The 18,478-nt window shown below is 55.2% G+C and overlaps 6 protein-coding genes across 7 annotated transcripts; 2 read left to right on the top strand and 4 right to left on the bottom strand.

Annotated features, from left to right (window-relative positions):
* The first annotated feature begins 430 nt into the window (after positions 1 to 430).
* Positions 431 to 2,500, top strand: PV07_07361 (uncharacterized protein). The gene is made up of 5 exons (XM_016394433.1): positions 431 to 1,182; positions 1,259 to 1,696; positions 1,754 to 2,028; positions 2,106 to 2,314; positions 2,388 to 2,500. The coding sequence occupies exons 1-5, from the start codon at positions 608 to 610 to the stop codon at positions 2,412 to 2,414; spliced, it is 1,524 nt and encodes a 507-aa protein (XP_016247852.1). The 5' UTR covers positions 431 to 607; the 3' UTR covers positions 2,415 to 2,500.
* A 560-nt stretch (positions 2,501 to 3,060) lies between these two features.
* On the top strand, positions 3,061 to 4,349 carry PV07_07362 (the record flags this gene model as incomplete). 2 transcript variants are annotated; one of them, XM_016394434.1, is made up of 5 exons in its annotated part: positions 3,061 to 3,140; positions 3,198 to 3,294; positions 3,369 to 3,812; positions 3,889 to 3,971; positions 4,057 to 4,349. In XM_016394434.1, the coding sequence occupies exons 2-5, from the start codon at positions 3,232 to 3,234 to the stop codon at positions 4,247 to 4,249; spliced, it is 783 nt and encodes a 260-aa protein (XP_016247853.1). In that variant the 5' UTR covers positions 3,061 to 3,140; positions 3,198 to 3,231. The 2 variants fall into 2 exon arrangements, with proteins under 2 accessions (XP_016247853.1, XP_016247854.1); XM_016394435.1 differs by having other exon boundaries at positions 3,061 to 3,294; positions 4,057 to 4,249.
* A 256-nt stretch (positions 4,350 to 4,605) lies between these two features.
* PV07_07363 (uncharacterized protein) lies at positions 4,606 to 5,616 on the bottom strand (the record flags this gene model as incomplete). The annotated part of the gene is made up of 1 exon (XM_016394436.1): positions 4,606 to 5,616. One exon carries the CDS (start codon positions 5,614 to 5,616, stop codon positions 4,606 to 4,608), a length of 1,011 nt encoding a protein of 336 aa, XP_016247855.1.
* A 499-nt stretch (positions 5,617 to 6,115) lies between these two features.
* On the bottom strand, positions 6,116 to 7,761 carry PV07_07364 (uncharacterized protein; the record flags this gene model as incomplete). Its single annotated transcript, XM_016394437.1, has 2 exons — positions 6,116 to 7,048; positions 7,117 to 7,761. The coding sequence occupies 2 exons, from the start codon at positions 7,759 to 7,761 to the stop codon at positions 6,116 to 6,118; spliced, it is 1,578 nt and encodes a 525-aa protein (XP_016247856.1).
* A 1,095-nt stretch (positions 7,762 to 8,856) lies between these two features.
* Positions 8,857 to 12,044, bottom strand: PV07_07365 (uncharacterized protein; the record flags this gene model as incomplete). Its single annotated transcript, XM_016394438.1, has 1 exon — positions 8,857 to 12,044. One exon carries the CDS (start codon positions 12,042 to 12,044, stop codon positions 8,937 to 8,939), a length of 3,108 nt encoding a protein of 1,035 aa, XP_016247857.1. The 3' UTR covers positions 8,857 to 8,936.
* Positions 12,045 to 15,379: 3,335 nt separating this feature from the next.
* PV07_07366 (uncharacterized protein) lies at positions 15,380 to 16,955 on the bottom strand (the record flags this gene model as incomplete). The annotated part of the gene is made up of 3 exons (XM_016394439.1): positions 15,380 to 15,932; positions 16,009 to 16,657; positions 16,718 to 16,955. 3 exons carry the CDS (start codon positions 16,953 to 16,955, stop codon positions 15,380 to 15,382), a joined length of 1,440 nt encoding a protein of 479 aa, XP_016247858.1.
* Positions 16,956 to 18,478: the final 1,523 nt, after the last annotated feature.

The raw sequence follows: 18,478 nt of genomic DNA on the forward strand, positions 1-18,478 counted from the left end.
ATTGCCACATCCTCCAGAAGCGCGAAAGACGAGCTGATATCTTTTTGAGGGGTGTTGATCTGTTCAAAGGTCCTGTGTATGGAGTACCGAGGTCCTCTGTATCTCCTCAAGACACCCACCCTGTACTCGTTATGTTGCCCTAACCAGGTTATGAAGGTTAGCAGGCTTTGTTCACTTCGGCACTGTTTACTGCCGGCTCTCGTTCCCCCATAAAAGTACTCCGTAGTGAGATTCAACCAATCAAGATAGATCCATCAACAAGCTGGCCCCACACCAGACGGTACATCCAACCACGCCATTCATCGAGAAGGCCTTTATCATGTCTCTCCCGACTACCGACTGCCGCCGGCTCTTCTCTACCCACAGGAGGTGATGAATAGATTGCGGTGTGTCCTCCACTCCCCCGCGTCTCCAGACTTTGACGAGCATTGTCAGACTACTTCCAGTCCCACTTCCGGGGCAGTCAATTGCAGTATTTATAGCTGCTATTCCTCCTACCCATGGTGTGGCAGCCATAAGGGTGATACTTCACGCCCATCTACCTACAACCCTGCCGAGTTTTTCCATCCTCCCTCTCGCAGGATCCCGTCAATTCTGGGCCATCAACATGGCGTCTGCGATCAAGGAAAATTCCATCCACATGGAGGAGAGCGTGGGCACGGGCGACCTCAAGGCCGCCATCGCCATCGACAACGTCCACAACGACGAGGCGATGACGGTGCTGGCGAGTTACGCGGGCCCGCAGACGTGGGACGACAAGGAAGAACAGCAGGTCCGGAGGAAGATCGACCGCCGCCTCCTCCCGATCCTCGTCATCTGCTACGGCCTGCAGTACTACGACAAGGCCATGCTCTCGCAGGCCGCGCTGTTCGGCCTCCGCACCGACCTCGACCTCACTGTGGGCAACCGGTTCTCGTTCGCGTCGTCCATCTTCTACCTGGGCTTCATTGTCGGGGCCTACCCGGCCATCATCATGGCCCAGCGCTTCCCCATCGAGCGAGTGGCCGCCGGCATCATCCTGGCCTGGGGCGTCTGTCTTATCTGCACGCCGGCATGCCACAACTGGCAAGGACTCTACGCGCAGCGGTTCTTCCTCGGCTTCATCGAGTCGGGGGTCAGCCCGATGTTCATGTTGGTCGTGGGCCAGTTCTACAAAAAGAACGAGCAGGCCCTGCGGATGGGGTGAGTGGATTTCACGTTTTTCTTTTCAACCGTCTATTCTGGGCGCGGGATTGAAACAAGACTGACTCGAGAATAGTGTCTGGTACTGTGCGTGCGGCTACGTGTCGATCTTCTCGCCCCTGATCAACTACGGCTTCGGGCATATCCAGGGCGCCCTGTCCCCGTGGCGCTACATGTACCTCTTCGCCGGCTCCATCACCATCCTCTGGTCCGCGGTGGTCTACTTCTACCTCCCCCCGGACCCGATCCGCGCGAAAGGGTTCACCGAGCGCGAGCACTTCATCGCCGTGAGCCGGCTGCAGTCGAACAACTCGGGCGTGCGCAACACCCACTTCAAGAAGGAACAAATGATGGAGCTGATGTTCGACCTCAAATTCTGGGTCATGTTCTTGATGACCCTGTTGGCCATGTTTGCCAACGCCCCGGTCTCGACGTTCACGCCCCTGATCATCTCCGGGTTCGGGTTCAACACGCTGAACTCGCTGCTCCTGGTGGTCCCCGTTGGGTTCTTCACGTAAGTTGAGCCCTGTGACCCCCTCGATGATTCTTCACGCTCACCTTTTGTCTCAAGCGGTACTGCCGAATTGATCATTCCCTACCTGGCCTACAAGTATCCGAATATAAGGACATACCTCGTGGCAGTGTCAGAACTGATTACCATCCTCGCCGCGGTCCTGCTCTGGGCTCTCCCGCGACACGCCATTGGGGGGCTGATGTTTGGCGTGGTCGTCCTTCCCTGCTTTGCGGCCGGATATGTGATTCAGTTGGGCCTCCAGATCGCCAACACGGCGGGCTACACGAAGCGCTCTTTGGCGTCGTCGGGGATCTTCGTCGCCTACTGCATCGGTAAGAATGCCTTTCCGGGACAAAGAGATTTGTGGACGCATTGCACCGGTCCGGACGCTGACTGGGACTTTTGGCAGGTAACTTTGTTGCGCCCCTGACGTTCAGGACTCAGGACGCCCCGATTTACGCCCCGGGGCTGGCGACGGTGGTGGGCACGTCGATCGCCGTGGTGATCCTGTCCATGTTCTACCGTTACCTCTGCATCAGGGACAACCGGAAGCGGGACGAGACCGGCACGCTCGAGGCCTTTGACCACGCTTACGAGGACGACTTGACCGACAAAACCGTAAGTGTCCTCTCTGCTCCAATAGTCTGAGCACGTCGCGGTATGAACGATACTGACCAGCCTTGTCGCACAGAACCCGCAGTTCCGGTATACTTTGTAAGCACCGGGAAAGGATGGTCTAGCTGGATGGCTTGCGCTCGATTCGTTGCAGGGGAGGAGAGGGTGAATGGCTGCAATTCATAGTCCTAGGGTTTTTATGTACAAAAGGGATGGATGGTGTGTCTTTCGCCAACTCCCCGGCTTTCTCCCGTGTAATATCCAGCAACGACCTCGATCAGCAGAATGATAGTAGCGAATATGTATGGCAGGCTCGCTGTTGCGCACGACTACGATAGTTCTCGATAGCCGCCGATTACCCTTACTTAGACAGATGTCGAGGCCCTGAGAATGTGGTTTCGGTTTCCAAGGTAGCAGTGCGTGGCCAGTACACAGTCTATCGGACTCAATCCCTGACCCTCTCTCCGCGCCCGCGTGGAAACCCTCCTCACCAGCCTCAGGGATTCTCCAAACTTTAGCTGGATCTTGGCCGGGGTCGGACAAAGGATTACGCTGGAAACAACGAATGTCGAGTGGCGGTGATTGCTCCGGCGCAGCAGAAGCGAGTGTCGCTTGGTGTGGCGGTCAACCTTCCACGGCTGTCGGCACTCGGTTCTCAAGCGCGCAGCTGGCGAGCGAGGTACTGCACGGAGTACTCGGTACGCAGGTCTGCTCCAGGTAGGTGAAGGCGGCTTCGAATAGGGGCCGAGAGGATGCCCGGCCCCCTTATTTCCTTATTCTCATCATTGCGTGCGAGAATCGATTCCAGGAAAGGTGGGACCTAACACAGGTATTTCAGTTCCTCCAAGGTAGGTAGGTACCAGCTGAATGGCGAAACTCCCCGCAGACCAGACGAGAGATCAAAGGAAGCTCTTGACGAAATGGGCCGGCTCAGTGGAAAGGTCATCGTCGTGACGGGGGGCGGTGCTGGATTTGGTCGCGCAGTAGGTGGCCCAGAACAGGTTCCCCACGAGGACTGGTGACGACATTGACTGACCAGGCCGGCCGTCGAACATAGATTGTGCTGAAGCTCGCCCGAGAAGGCGCCCGCGTCCTGGCGGTGGACTTGAATGGAGGAGAAGCCGAACAGACGGTCAAATTGTGTGACGAAGTATGTCCGCCCAGCTCCTGCCACGCCTGCACGGCAGACGTTACCCTTGAGTCGTCGTGGCGCCGGATCCTGTCCACGGCGCGCCGCCTCTTCGACGACCGGTTGGACGTCGTGGTGAACTGCGCCGGGGTGATCCACGCCGCGGCGCCTTCGCACGAGGTCCCTGAGGAGCAGTTCGACCGCGTCTTCCAGGTCAACGTGAAGCCGCTGTACCTCAGCACCAAGGTCATCGTGCCGTGGTGGCAGGAGAGCAAGCGCCCCGGCCTGTTCATCAACCTGAGCAGCACCAGCGACCCGCGACCCCGGCCGCACTTTGTATGGTACGGGGCCAGCAAAGGTGCCGTGACCACGGTGAGTGCGAAGTGACCTTGAAACCGTTCCACCTTCTTTCATCCCCATGGCTGACCGAGCTCCCCTTCTCCGCCAGACGACCAAAGGTCTAGCGGCAGAGTACGCCGCCGACAACATTCGGTATAACTGCATTCGGCCCTCGATAGGGGAGACAGCCATGTAAGAAAAGAAAAAGAGACCCTCTGCCACAAATTGGGCCGGTTTCGTTTCCCAGTGCTCCAGGTCTTCTAACGAGAAAGGTCAGGCTGTCGACCGTGCTTGGAGACCCCGACGGCTCAGACTCGGACCGTCACGACAAGATCTTGGGCTCGATACCGCTCGGTCGGGTCTGTAAACCAGAGGATGTGGCGAACATGGCCTGTTTCCTAGCCTCTGACGAAGCAACCTACATCACGGGCGCAGCGTTCGACGTCGATGGCGGGAGAGGAGTGAGTTGATCCCATCCCGTGAGGAGGAGAGTGAAAAGGATGGATGAGTGATGGCGTCTGTGTTGCTGATTGTCCTCCCATCCATCGTCGATGGTCATGGTGGCGGCTCAACAGCAGCCAAGTTCACATATCTGTCGAGCTAGAATCCAATTACGTTCCGGCGAGGTATCTTCAGAAATACACAGCACAGTCTAGCATGGGATAGAATACCACCCTAAAATGTAGCGACTATTATTCTTGATCTCGGCTCGCCGGATAAATCTACGCCTCACAACTAGAAACGACAAGAGTCTTGTATACGGGTCTATCTAGTTCTAACAGGCCTTCCCTTATGCGGCACATTCAGCGACCTGCACCACATGTTATCAATGCACTCTGCAGATGAGTTTGCCCATGGTCTGGTTTGACTCCAAGACCTCATGCGCCTTCTGGATCTCGTCCATCTCAAAGACCTGCTCGATGAAGATTTTGAACCGCCCGTCCACCAGCCGGGGCAAGGCGTGCTCGACCAGCAAGTCGCGCAATTTCTTCTGGTATTCCTCGTCGCGACTCCGCAGACTGCTCCCCTCGAACCTCAGTCTCTTGCTGAGAAAGGGGCTGATGTCGATGTCGCCCTTGACCACCGTTCCGCTCAGCCAGCCCAAGTTGACAATGTGGGCGTCTCTCGCCGCCGCCTTCAGGTTCTGCTTGAAATAGTCCGCCCCGACAAAATCCACGATCAGGTCTACTCCTTTCCCACCTGTGTGGTCGAGCAACGCCTCCGCCCAGTCGCCCGCTTTGTAATTAAACCCCTCCGTTGCGCCAATAGACTTGCAGAATTGAATCTTGGCTTGCGTACTCGCGGTGACATAGACTGCGGATGCTCCGGCAGCCTTGGACAGCTGAATCCCGGCAATGCTAACGCCACTTGCCCCAGCATGCCAGAGGACGCTCTGGCCTGTTTGATAGTCGCCGACCAGGTAGAGTGCTTGGCTGGCAGTAATCCAGGTCTCAGGAATCCCGGCAGCCTGCTCCCAGCTGAGTTCTTTGGGTTTATGGATGAGCATAGACGTGCTAACGGCGATATACTCGGCGTATGCACCGCCATAAGCGAGACCAAAGACCTCGTCTCCGACGCGGAAGCCTGGAGTGGAAGAGGGAGACCCGAACGACTCGATGATGCCTGAGAACTCGACGCCCATAGTCTTAGGAGCTTGAGGCGGTACCGGATACTTGCCCTCACGCTGGAGGAGGTCCATGCGGTTGAGGCCAAATGCTTTGATTTTCACTAGTGCCTGATTGTGCGTGGGCTTGGGCATGGGGGTTTGGTCATTGATGAACAAGGCCGAGATGGGTCCTGTCTCGCCTCTGATGTCGACTGCACGCATGGTGGCCATGGCTGATGATTGCTTCGAGGAGTCAAGTTGGTCGATGACTTGATTAGATCTGAGGTAATGAGTGATGTATGGTGTGGCGGCCAAAATTTCAACAAACCGACATGTTTGACGGTTCGGTCATCTTTTGATGGTCCATATGACGACTGTAGCCGACGGTCAGAGATGAACACGCGCATAACCAGGGTGCTGTGGGTCGGGATCCATGTTTGAAATTACAGAGTAGGCGGCTCGGTAGAGCCACGCGCTGAGGTCTCTGCAGGGGAGTCTTTTCATCCCCACGCCTAACGGGAATAGAAACATCGTCAGGTGTTAGCGGGTCTGGGTGAGTCCGCAGTGTTGTCGAATTGAGGCGGCTACCGGCTAACGGTACTCGGTAGGCATCCAACAAGGTGGTTGAGAGAGCCAAGCGATCGACCTTTCGAGCTCAGTCTTAACCAGTGAAGTCGAACCACACATGACACAGGCGAGACCTGTCGCATCGTCAATTTCAACCAGAAAATCATTGGTACTGAAATATTTGGTCAACGAAAACGTCGCCAAAGTCAAAATTCACGTTGCCATCTGCAATGAGGCCAGAGGGCCAAAAGAGGGAACTGCTGTCCATCCCTTCACCGAGACCACCCAGAATGTTCGAAGGATTGCGACGACCATCGGGGCCTGCGAGAGATTCGGTGGCAATGTTATCTTCGTTGTTCGCGTCAGAATTGGCCAACCCATCGGCTGACGGGTTGGCGGAATGGGCAGAATGTTGCCCAGGCAGAGTTCCGCCAGAAAGCTCCGCGCGTTTGAGGTTGCCGAGGACCAAGGCAGAGCTTGGGACGGTGGCGGACAGCTCCTGCAAAACCGCCCTGACAATTTCGAGATTGTCATCAAACCCACCTCCTTGGCCCGAAAAGGTGGCTTGGGCGCGAATTTGGACCACGCCGGCAAGGTAACAAAACCAAGCGTTGATCGGGGCCAGATACAACACGTCGTTTCTGCACTGGATCTCGTCGAAAACACGGATCATGTGTGACGCCGTCTGGACGCACTCTTCGAACGTAGCCCTGGCCGAGCTTGAGACCGGTTCCACTTTCATCAGGGATAGTTGGTAGATCAACAAGCAGGCGTAGTATAAAATGTGCAACTCGGACACTACTCGACGATAGGGTTTTGAGTCTGTGTATTGTAGAGTCAATTCGGCAGGCAACTCGCAGACCCAGGTTTCAAAGGCTTGACCAATAGGCGCAATATCTCCGTAGCTCAAGTTGGGATTATATCGTCCGTCGGCGAGTTGACCAAAAATCATGCAAAGTTTGGTCCTCTCGATGAAGATGTTATTGTCAGGATGCTCTTGGGGGAAGTCGCTTTGCGACAGCGGTTGCACGTCGGTATCATGCATGTGGATCATCTGCGGCCGTCCATAACAGAAGGAGACCAGCTTGTCTTGATTCTGGGAGAAGTGTCAGCGCCGAGGCGGACAGATAGACAGGAGGAGGTATTGCCAGGGCCGATGCTTACGAATAGATGCCACCACATCCTTCGACGGGTTCCAGCATCTTGGTTGCCGCTGTAGGTTGCTTCTTTGTGAAGACCCATGTGGATTGCATAGCGGGATGCTGCCCCCAGCCAATGCCAGAGGCTGTCTAGGCAAATCACAGTCGGCTCGGTCATGCTCCGACAGGTCATGAGACAAAGTGCCTTGAGAACCACCAGTTTATTTCGTTCATGCTCGGTAGCCAGGAGCAATTTTGCCTTCAGGTAGTGCTTCTTGGCCGCACTCAGCTGGCTTATTCCTTTTCGTCGGTGGCCATAGGCGCTTGCGAGCATGCAGATACTGTGCACTAGCAGAGGCGACTGAAACCGCTCAAAGTCTGTGCGGTCGACTAGGGGCTGGTGGAGATGAATGTGTTCAAAGTAGGCGTCGGTCAGTGCGGCGACCAGCATGTGCGAGGGCAAGGTGACTGCGCCAGTGGACAGCAGCGCCTTTGCGTAGAACTCGGCCGTCTCTGCCTCGGTCTCATCGTCGACCTGGAGCGTACTGGGGTTCTGAAGCATCATGCTCTCCTCTCCTAGATAGCCCGCAGATCCCGGCGACGCAGACGCTGGCAGTTCGGAGCGCTCTGCCGACTGGATGCTCGTGGCACTGGCCCGGTGGAACCGCATGTTGCGTTGCCGGACTCCCACGCGAGGCCTATTGATTGTTCCATCTGCTCAGAACGGCCGCGCTCATTTCGTGCGCATAGAATCCAACCTACCTGCAGACGAGGTTGGCCCTTTGACAATTCTGACATGTCCCATCAGTGCGGTCTTGCAAGTCACATTTGACCTGACCCAGTCGAGTCAGTCATCCATATCCATCGACCTGAGGAAAAGAGCTCTTACTTTGCGCGCATGACATTGCACGCATACCTTGGTATTGCGAGTTCGAAGGCCTTCCATGGGTAGTCGTGGAACCAACTGATCCTAGCAGCGACCGACAATACCTACCTAGTAGACATCTAGCAGGCGTCGTTGAAATGGCGAATTAAATAGTTTGCCGAGATTTAGACGAATTGGAAGGCAGAAGACTGAGATTGAGATCATGGGTATCGAGACGTTGGTAACTTGTCGATAGGTTCAAGGCAGACTTGCTCCTGAAGGGGGCTTTAGCCTAATGGCCCTAGCGCGGTAATACCCAACAGTCTGAAGGTTCAGGCAGGTTTTCCGGCCACTCTACGGGGACCTAGTTATGCATGACGAGCGACAGGTGTTTCATTCGATACTACTACCACTACTAGATACCTACCCAATCCCTACTATACCTACTAGTTGGTCATTAGCACGCTCGGTGAACCTAATATGGAGGCGGCGACCGTTGTGTAGAAATGTCGCTAAGGTATATCCAGAACAGAGCACCACTATCACCACCGGCAGACCAAACACCTGTTGTACAGGAAGGCTACCGTGCCAATAATGTTCAACCTGGCTCCGTTTCTCATAAGCGTTGAGGTTGTCCATCTCAACTACTACACCTCCTCACCACACAAAAGATCTGGACCTCGGCTTCTATCATAGACGCCGAGCATCCATTCAGCCGAAAGGGACTGTTCTTCCAAGATGATTCCCACTTGACTCGAACATTGGATTCTACAGACAAATACTGATACAAGCCCTGCATATGTTCCCCAAATACACACCCTCTACCCCATCGTTTGATGAATGATCGTCCACAGAGCAACACAACTCTTGTGCTTATACCATGCTGATGCCACTTCCATCCTCATAGCCTCCACACTTCTTCGTCCTAGGTCTCTCATCAGGCAGACGGTCCCATTTTCAGTCGAGTGCACCCTCGAATGTCACTTTATCCTCAGCTGAGGAGCCAGTCGACCTTCCCTACCATAGATCCCTTCCCATTTCTCCCAATCTTCTTTGTCCGGCTGTGTCATATCCTCCCACTTGCTGGTATTCCCATTGAACCATTTTTCTCTGATCTGACGCTCGAGATCCTTGACATCGTTAGACCTGAGGCCGCTCTTCTCATAAGAGTCTTCACCCGTCCCGCACATAATCTTCTTCTGGTGGAGAAATAGCAAAGCAACCAGGTACAAGACGGGGTTGTCGGCCTTGCGCAGCATGGCCTCGTCGATCACGTTCTCGGCAACCACAATATCCTTCCAGGATTGCTCTTTTCCAGGGCCATACAATGCCTCCAGGCTTGAACGGCGAAAGAGAGAGATCCCATAGTCCTTGGTTCCCACCTGTCTCCGCAATTCGACCAGCTCTGCATCCCCTTTGCGCTGCTTGACAAGACTCTCGATACGTAGACGGATTGGGTTGAGAAGTCTTGCTGCCGTCGGATACTCAGAAAGATCGGCGTATTCTCCGAAGACGTCGCCGATGCGGCCGTTGCGGATCAGTGTCAAGGCCTGACTAAGGTACGCTTGACTAGTTTCGTCCTGGAACTGGGGAATCATCGACTTCATATGCTTTGCCACCGCCGGCCCTTGAGCTCTGTTTGTGGCCCGGTTCTTCGAAGCAAGACAGTGGACCATCCTCTCGGAACCCACAGAGTCATTGAAAACGTCGAATGCAATTTCAACAGGGTTGAGAGCTGGGTTCCGAGCCAGCCTGGTAGAGCGCAGGCCGCCTTCTTCCGAGGTCTGGAAATCTTCGACAAGTTGTTCAAAGACTGCAAAGCATCGTCGCTCCATAGAGAAAAAGTCAAACATTAGCGCTGGCATCTCGGCCGAGAAACCTTCAGATAGCCTGCCCAGAATGCGAACCATCTTAGTCTGCAGTGTTGCAAGCGACTTGTGAGGGTACGTTTGCGCTGGAGAGGAAATTGTCACGTAGAGATTACGCTCAAGGTCCTCGCGATATCTGCGACCAAAAAGAAGCTCCTGGAGTCGGTATGCAGCTTCGTCGATCTTCCGCGTCTCTTGACCCATCCAACGATCAAAGAGGTTTCTGGCAATCGAAGACTGTTCATACTCTCGCATCCCGGGGTTGTCTTTTCTGAACCGAATCTTTCGGGAATCTTTGCCCAGGCTTGCAGCGGAGGCGCCGATGCTGAGCAAAAATCTGTTTCGAGCTTGAACAAGCGTCCCAGGGCGGCCACCCATGAAGATTTTCCCAGGGTTCTGGTTGCGAATCAGAAGCTCCATGTCCGGCCAGACAGGCGACTGAGGGTCCACGATACGCAGAGCATTGTAAAGGTGACAGAGCATCGGGACATGAGCTGTTTTGTTGACAAGCTTCAGGCCCAAAGTATGCCATTCCAGCTGAAGATCTGTTTTCATCATCCCACAGGTGACCGGGAAGTATTCTAGCAGTGGAACCCTTCCACTGGCTCTGACAGCGTCTGTCATATTGAATCCTGCGTCGACCCGTTGCAGTACCTCTTTGCCGTCAGACTTGCCGCAATTCTTGCCTTTGATCCATTCCCCAAACTGATCAACCAATATGCGAATCTGGCTGTGCCATGATTTGTCCCATATCTCAACCCCGAGTGATTCATGCCATTTCTGGTATTCCTCGGCTCGAAATTTAATCACTTCGTAGGCTTCCTTCAAGTCCCGAAAAGCGCGGAGACTTTTGGTCTCGCTCAGTCTCTGAATATCAAGCTGGATTTGCAGCGCTAGGCTGACCCAAATTGGGACGTTGTGGTTCTCGAGGATATGCCTGGCCGCGTGCAGAATCTCATCCTCAATGAACTTGCCCCGGAGCATCAGTGAAAGCATGGAGAAGTGCGGTAAGATTTCGGACAGCTCTGCCTGCGCTTTTTGACTTGGATTCTGGGCGTGGTAGAATTCCGAGCCACGAATGGTGCTGTCTGGAAACCCCGGTACCTGGACGCGAAAATCATTGTTTGAGCTCGGAAATGTTGGTGGTTCGTCTTTGAGTATGTGGATGTATGACTTGGCCATGGCCCATGGCACGTAGAGGAGGAAATCACAGATCGCGCAACCACAAATGATAATCATCATTGGCAAGTCGGTGTCGACAGGTGCTATGCACTGATCTGCGGGGGGGAGATGAAGTTTGAAAATGAGAGAGGGTAGAGAGCCTGTCGGGTATTTCGCGCTGGGGTATGCTGGCGGGCGTTGTAGGCTGGCCTCAAAGTCGGCCTCAGCTCTGCGAACCAGATCGACTGCAAGGTTGGTGACACTGGCAGCCTGCATCAATTCGAGGTTCCCACTAGCATACAGTTGCCAAGTCGAGGAAACATAGATCCGTACGGCGAAGACTTCCCGCATGAACGACCAGATGGCGAACAGGAACTCGGACTCAGCTTCCTTGTCATCGAAATCAATCTGAGCACGAGGAGCCTCGGGCTTGGCTTCGGGATAGACGACAGCTGTTGTGCCTTCTTGGTCCAGCTCTTCTTCGGAAAGGACATCCTCGACCTCGAGATGCTGGAAGATGTTGGTGACAGGGTGCAGGGGTGTTGCTTGATTGGCATCTTTCTTTTGCAGGGCTGGTCTTGACTCCTTCACCGGTTCGTAGCAGGGCTTAAGCGTTTCGAGTGCAAGTTCGAGAACGGAAGCAAAATGAGAGTGTTTTTCGTCGACGACAACGCTGGTGGCAGCTTTGCTCCTAAACCATCGAGAAAATTCCCGCCTGGCTCGAATAGTGCGTCCCCAGGTTGTCTGCAGAGTTCGACTGAGGACGACCTTTGGCTTGGCTTTGACGATGCATTTGGCCATCTCGACCAACTCGGCAGTCTTGACAGTGGAGATAGGCTTGGGAGCTTTTGGCCGTCGAGGCTTTTCAGTATTGCCTCGAGTGATTCTCTGAGATTTTGCAGCAACCTTGGGTCCTTTGTCACGTGAAGCAGAGACGGTGTCTGATTTGTAGCCCGCCGCAGCGGAGTTCTTCGCCAGCCATCCTGCCACGGTCTCGGTATCTTGCTTGTACTGCTTGTAGGCGAGGACCATGTCTGGAGGCAGAGATGGCCCTGCCATTTTGAAGGGCGTTTGGGAAGGATTCAGGTAGGTGTTCTGTGTGAGGAGAGGGGAAAGTGACAGGACGCAAAGTGAGAATGATTCCTGTCCAGTCAGAAGAGGGAAAGACGTTGAGGATGCAGTAGATCGGGCTATGGCCACATCCCACAGAGTGTGCCTAGGTGGCTGAAGGTTGAGAGAGATCGATGAGTCGGTTCGAGGTGGGTAGTTGTGAAGTTGTGTGAGAGGAGATGAACGGGAGTGGACGACGTGAATGGCTCCTGCCTTCACTTTACAGCCGCGTCTTTCACTCTTTCGCTGCTGCGCCCAAGACTGACCGCAGTGAGTCCTGGCCGCTGCACTCTAGCGACACCCTTCACTGCCTTGTACCTAGCTAGATTCATGGTCTTTCGCTTCACCAGCTTTGTCGGAGCCGGTCTCTTCCTACTCCAACAATATGCTGTATAGAGATCTTGAGGGTCTCCCCGTTGATTCTGATGTGTAACCTTGTATCCTCACCGTACCTCTCGTGACTTATCCCATACCTACCCCCTTAGAAACGTTGTAGCGGCTGTCTGCTATACCGTTATCTTGGAGTGCTCCCATTGTTCCTCTCAATGCGGTCGATATTGAACGAGAGTATGTATGAATTGGGTGACGCATACAGTGCAATAACGAAGCAGAGAAAGAGGAATGTGGTGTCCAGGAACCAACCGCTCGCTATTTGTCGAACCAACATCGCTCGACGAAGAAGGTTCATCTTCGGGTCTTGAAGAACCAGGTGTATCGACTGGCCAGGGACAACTTCTTTTGGCGAGATGCGTGATTGTACCTTTTGAGAAGGGCATCAAACCAGATGACCCCGTCGGGTTCGACGATGTCAGTGTAAAAGAACTGTTCAGCCACGAGGCGCATATGTGGCCAAGTCATGACGCCCATCAAGTGAGCCTGGAACGCCAGGAGCGGGCTAAACCAGAATTCATCAAGCAAGTCTACCATCAGAATGTTGTCTCTCCTTCTGTGCTCACAGAGTGCTCCCACATACAGGATCCAGAGGTAGGCGGGTGCGAAGTCCAGGCGGTCGTTGACAGTGCTGGATTGATATGCTTTCGTAAATGTCAACCTCAGCTGGCCCATCAAGATAGCCGAGCAATCGCGAATATTGACGCCACCAAACGTCAGGTCACCAAACATCTCTCGCGTGAGATAGTTGAGTGCAACGGACAGCGCTGCCTGAGCGTATCGTTCGGATCTGCTGGCTCCAGCCATCCAGACCGCTTCGACGAGATCATGGAACATGTCGTTGAGCCGAATCAGGTTGATAAGGGCCGAAACCGTCACGTATATGTACGCGGACCTTTTGTTCTGGACGGACTCGGCAGGGGTCGGACTCTCGTTTGGTGAGATTTGCATGCTGGCGTCTCCCAGGTACCAGCAGCGTGCGAACAGGTCGTGCAGCTCAGGTAGGGTGACGCTTGCATGGAGAATGCGGCTCCTGGGTACTCCAAGGGGATGTGGTGGAATCTGGTCTTTCAGGAAGGCTTCCGACCTTTCGCTTATCCACTTGCCAACCGAGGGCACAGTCCGCTGTCCACTGGTAGCTGCCGAATGGCATATGATATACAACAAGCGTTGCGCCATCGGTGCGTCGAAGGTGTTGCTTTCGTTTATCAGCTTCTGCAAGGTCACACCATGGACAATTGCCGCCTGCGTGTTTCCACAAAAGCATTCGGCATCAAAAAGCGAGAATATGTGGCGCTTCAGGTTGTTCTTCTCCTCAACAGAGGATGAATCAGTGTGCCTCTCCAGCTTCTCACGCAACAGCTGAAGGCTGCGCTTCCGCATCTGAAGGACCAGCATCCTCATTTCCTTGGGATTCGGCACGCAGTGGCTCAAGTATTGACTGTACGTCGTCAAGCGAGCAAGCGCAGTGCCTTCATCCCGCAAGCTCGCGGCGATATCGGCCCATCCACCCAGGATGTAAGGCTGCTCGAAGTTGCCAGCCATCCCACTCGACATCCTCCTCACGGCGAGAGGTGAGTAGTGGGCACGCAAGGCCACGTCTCTGGTGAAAGTGAGGATGCGGTTCAGCTCGGGTGTTATTTCAATCGCAAAGCATCGGAATGGGTCCGAGTTGCCTTCCAGAGTTGCAACTCTCAAGAAGTATTCATCGTCACTGTCTTCGCTCTTGGAATCGACTTCTGGACTCTGCGACGGTGATTGCTGGCGGCTGTCACTGCGTCTCCAGTCATGAGAGACACGTGCGGCATGGGCCCTTGCGCGCGCGGAATTGAGCTGTTTCTGGTGTGGTTCTTGGGTAGGATCGTGCTGGATGAAGGTGATTGCCACCATAGCTCCAGGGGGTCAAAGGGTGCTTTTCCAGAGGAGGCACAGCATCTCGATGCGCCCGATAGCCCCAGAGCGGACGCCGTATGTTATTTGGCTTATGCAGACCTCTTCACGATGGATCCCGTCAGCCTCAACGTTCAGCATCGTCGACATGCATCAACGCACCATGGGAGTATCGCCCTATCCTCTCACTCTTGCCGTGCGATATCATTTTCAGCGATTGCGTCACGGCCGCTGATGGGGTGTGTCGGAGAATATGTAGGTCTGGTTAGAGGCCAGGTACATCAGGCCGACCTTATCTGCAAGGAGCCGGATAGAATCATGATCATTCAAAACAAGGGTTAGCATGAGTCAGCTGCTATCTTGCCATCCTTCGGACTATCGCAAAGCGAGCCAATGCACGAGTTTCCACCTCTTGAGGTCTTGCCGGACGCGGTAACAGATCATTGTCGCCTTCGTACATGAGTCAGCACATTTGTCGAGAGACACCCCACGGTAGCGAGTTCGTGCGCCAGATGTACGAGGCCGAATATAGCTGCTGCCTGTAGCTAAAGGGGGACCATGTCCAAGAGTGTCGATAAGCAGATGACCGGCAGATGCAAGTGTGTTGATGGTGGAATGTATAGTGATCCGGAGACGTGCTTATGACTGGCTGTGAGAACAGACTAGGATTGATCGGAGACGATTCCGATTGAGGGGAAGAACACGAATCAGCTTCAGAAATAAAGAGCGTTCGTAGCTATTCGAATTGTTGGCGCTAAGATAATGTTCATTTCCAAGCGTGTTGAGTCTAACCTGGGCACGGTGCTATCCCTATCTTGATTAACAACAATAGCTAACGAGGCTGAACCACACCACCCAAGACTAGTCCTCATGTACCAATTGCGCCCATCTGCTGTGCATAAAGGCTCGTGCCAGGGCAATAACCCTCGTTCCTTCTCTCGCCGACGTTATCACAAGTTCGACAGCCGTTCCTACAGAAGCGCTTCCAAGCATCTTCTCCCCGCTCACGCCGTGACACGCTTGGGTACTACCGGCACGGTCTTCTCCAGGACGGTCGCCTTGTCCTCCACCTCACCTTTCGCCTTCAGACTGGCCTCCACCTTTTCGTTCCACTCGATCATGTGCAAGCACACACCCTCCAGCGTATCGTGGCCCGGGTTGTATCCCAGCTCTCTCCTAGCGCGGGAGTCGTCGTAGATGATGACGAGGGTGGAGTAATTGAACACGGCGCGCTGCAGCATTGAGAGGTCAAAGTTGGTGATCTCGGGTAAGAAGCGGATGTAGCGGTGTCGGAGGAGCATGTATCCTTCAATAAGATAGGACGCGAAGATGACCGGGAGAGGCGGGACTTTGGGCCATTTCATGGGCGTGCTCGGGTGTGCGAGTGTCGTGGCCAGTTGGTACAGGTCACCGTAGCGGAACGGCGGACCTGGGTCGCATACCGCGTAGGCGTTGCCGCCGATGTCGTGGCCTGAGACAAGGCGTGCTTCGTAGAGCAGGTGGGCGAGGGAGACGTTCTGTGCAGAGACGAATTGCAGGACGAAAGGGGTCAGCCATCTGTTGTGAGAATCCAAACTGTCAGCCTTCTTGACACTCTTGGGAGCAGGGGAAGCGATGGAAGAAGAGTACTAACGTCTGCAGTCCTCCACGGCGAAGATAGTCCCAGACAATACTATTCTGGTTGCTGTCCCCATGGCCGTAGATGGCATGCCCGGGTCTGATGGCGCCGGTTCTGAACGAGTCTTTCTTGCTGTCGGCGTCCCTCACCAGTTTCTCTGCCAACGCCTTTGTGTATGCATAGCAACCGGCAAAGTTCTCCGATTTCAGCGGTGGCGGTTCACCATTGTCCGACAACTGCACAAAGTTCCTCGGATGCTTCTCCCAAGGGAAAATGAAGAAATCGACGGGCTTAATAGCCACGCTGCAAGAGGAGGTTGCGATAAAGACGTCACAACCTGCCGCCTTCGCTGCCTCGAGGACGTTCTGCGTGCCATCGACGTTGACCATCATATACTTGCCAAGGAAGTCTGCCTTGCGGTAGCCGGCATGGATGTAAGCTACGGTGTGGAAGACCGTTAGGGGCAACTGGGCACATTCCGCCGGCCAGGAAGTGGTGAAGACCTTGGACACAGAGGCCGGATCTGTGACATCGGCCTTGAAGTATGGCACGTGTTGCTTGACTGCTTGTTCCCGTCGAGGGGCTTGGAGGTCTGCGATGCGTATTGCTGAAGGGCTTTCTCCTCGCATGAGCAGGTGCTCGACGATCCAGCCGCCAACAAGACCTTTGTGTAGTCAGAAGCGTGGACTCAGGGCTGGAGTGATCAGCCATGCGCTGAAGGTACCTGATCCGCCAAACACGACATATCTTCTGTTTTGCTTTGGTGGAAGATACTTCAGGAAATCCGGCCTGTCTCTGCGGCACTTCTCGTACGCGGCTTGAGCCACTTCTTCCGTCCATGGTCTGCCGGCCAGCTTCTCGGCTTCTTCTGGAAGAGTTGATATTGCTCGGTTCACATGATAGAGATAGGCGAACAGCAACAGCACAAGGGCAGAGAGTAACAGCGACCACGGAAGCTCCATGGCTCCGGGAGCAAGGGGCGAGCAGAACTACTGTGGTTAGGAAGGCGAGGCGCGAGAACGAAAGGAAGTCGGTCCAGTCTCACGCCTTTTGTACTCGCGATGTGGAATCATTGGAGTTGGGCGCCTGAACCGTCAGAATACGCGACCTTGTGTAACACTGCTTCAGGATAAGTTTACGAGCATTTGCTCGGCACCGTGACTTTCGATATACATCTTCCGAGGCCAATCATCGGTCCGAGAGTTGCGGATATCCACGGTGTCCCATGAGAGACTGCCACCCTGGATGTTCTCTCCCCCATCAACCGCCATGGACAGATCTCATTTCAGCACCGCCGACAGCATCACCTATCTTTGGAAGGCCATAGGTCTTCCGGCCGAGGCCCTCACAGCCATCCGCCTCCCAGACGTGGACGCCATCGGGCTCCCGTCGTCTTTCAAGATCGGGCACTTGGCTCAAGCATCCATCACACTGACGGCCCTCCTGGCTGCACTGATTTACTCGAGGCGCAATGGACGCGAGGGGATCCCAACCGTCACCGTGCCCCTTCAGCATGCCGTGATTGAGTTCAAATCCGAGCGGTTCTACACCGTCGGAGGCCAAAAACTGCCGTCACCCTGGGGACCTATAGGGGGCCTCCACCGGACCTCGGACGGCTATGTGCGCGTGCACGACTCGCTCCCGAATCACCGCGTCGGGGCGATCAAGCTGCTGGGGTGTTCCGAGGACGCGGATCGAAGTGCCGTCGCCGCGAAGATTGCAAAGTGGAGGAGCGTGGATCTGGAGAATGCGGCGGTCGACGCGGGCGCGGTGATTGCTGCGCTGAGGAGTTACGAGCAATGGGACGTCCTTCCTCACGCGACAGCGATCAAGGACTTCCCTATTCAGATAAGGAAGATCGCCGACGGCGATGAGGGTCCTGCTGGATGGCCGGAAGGAATGTCCCAGGGCACCAATGGCGCGGGCAAATCCCTCCATGGCCTCCGAGTGCTGGAGATGAGTCGCGTCACCGCGGCCCCCGTCGCCGGAAGGACACTCGCAGCGCACGGCGCCGACGTGCTCTGGGTCACCAGCCCGAGCCTCCCAGACCAGCCGAGCCTCGACCGCGACACGGCGCGCGGGAAACGGACGGCGCGTCTCGACCTCGGCCGCGCGCAGGATGCGGAGACCCTGCTCTCGCTCCTGGACGACGCCGACGTCTTCCTCCAGAGCTACCGGCCGGGCAGTCTCGCGTCGCGGGGCCTCTCGTGCGAGACGCTCGCCGCACGACGCCGGCAGAGGGGGATCAAGAGAGGGATCATCTGCGCCAGTCTCTCCGCCTACGGACCCGACGGACCCTGGCGCGCCAGACGCGGGTTCGACTCGCTCGTGCAGACCTGTTCGGGCATGAACGTGTCCGAGGCCGAACACTTTGCCAGTAGCAGCGGTCAGACCGAGTCGCCGGCGAAACCCACCCCGTGTCAAGCCCTCGACCACGCGTCCGGCTACTTCCTCGCCGCGGGGATCATGGCCGCGCTGTACCAAC

Source organism: Cladophialophora immunda (assembly GCF_000835495.1).
Source record: "Cladophialophora immunda strain CBS 83496 unplaced genomic scaffold supercont1.4, whole genome shotgun sequence".
NCBI lineage: Eukaryota > Fungi > Ascomycota > Eurotiomycetes > Chaetothyriales > Herpotrichiellaceae > Cladophialophora > Cladophialophora immunda.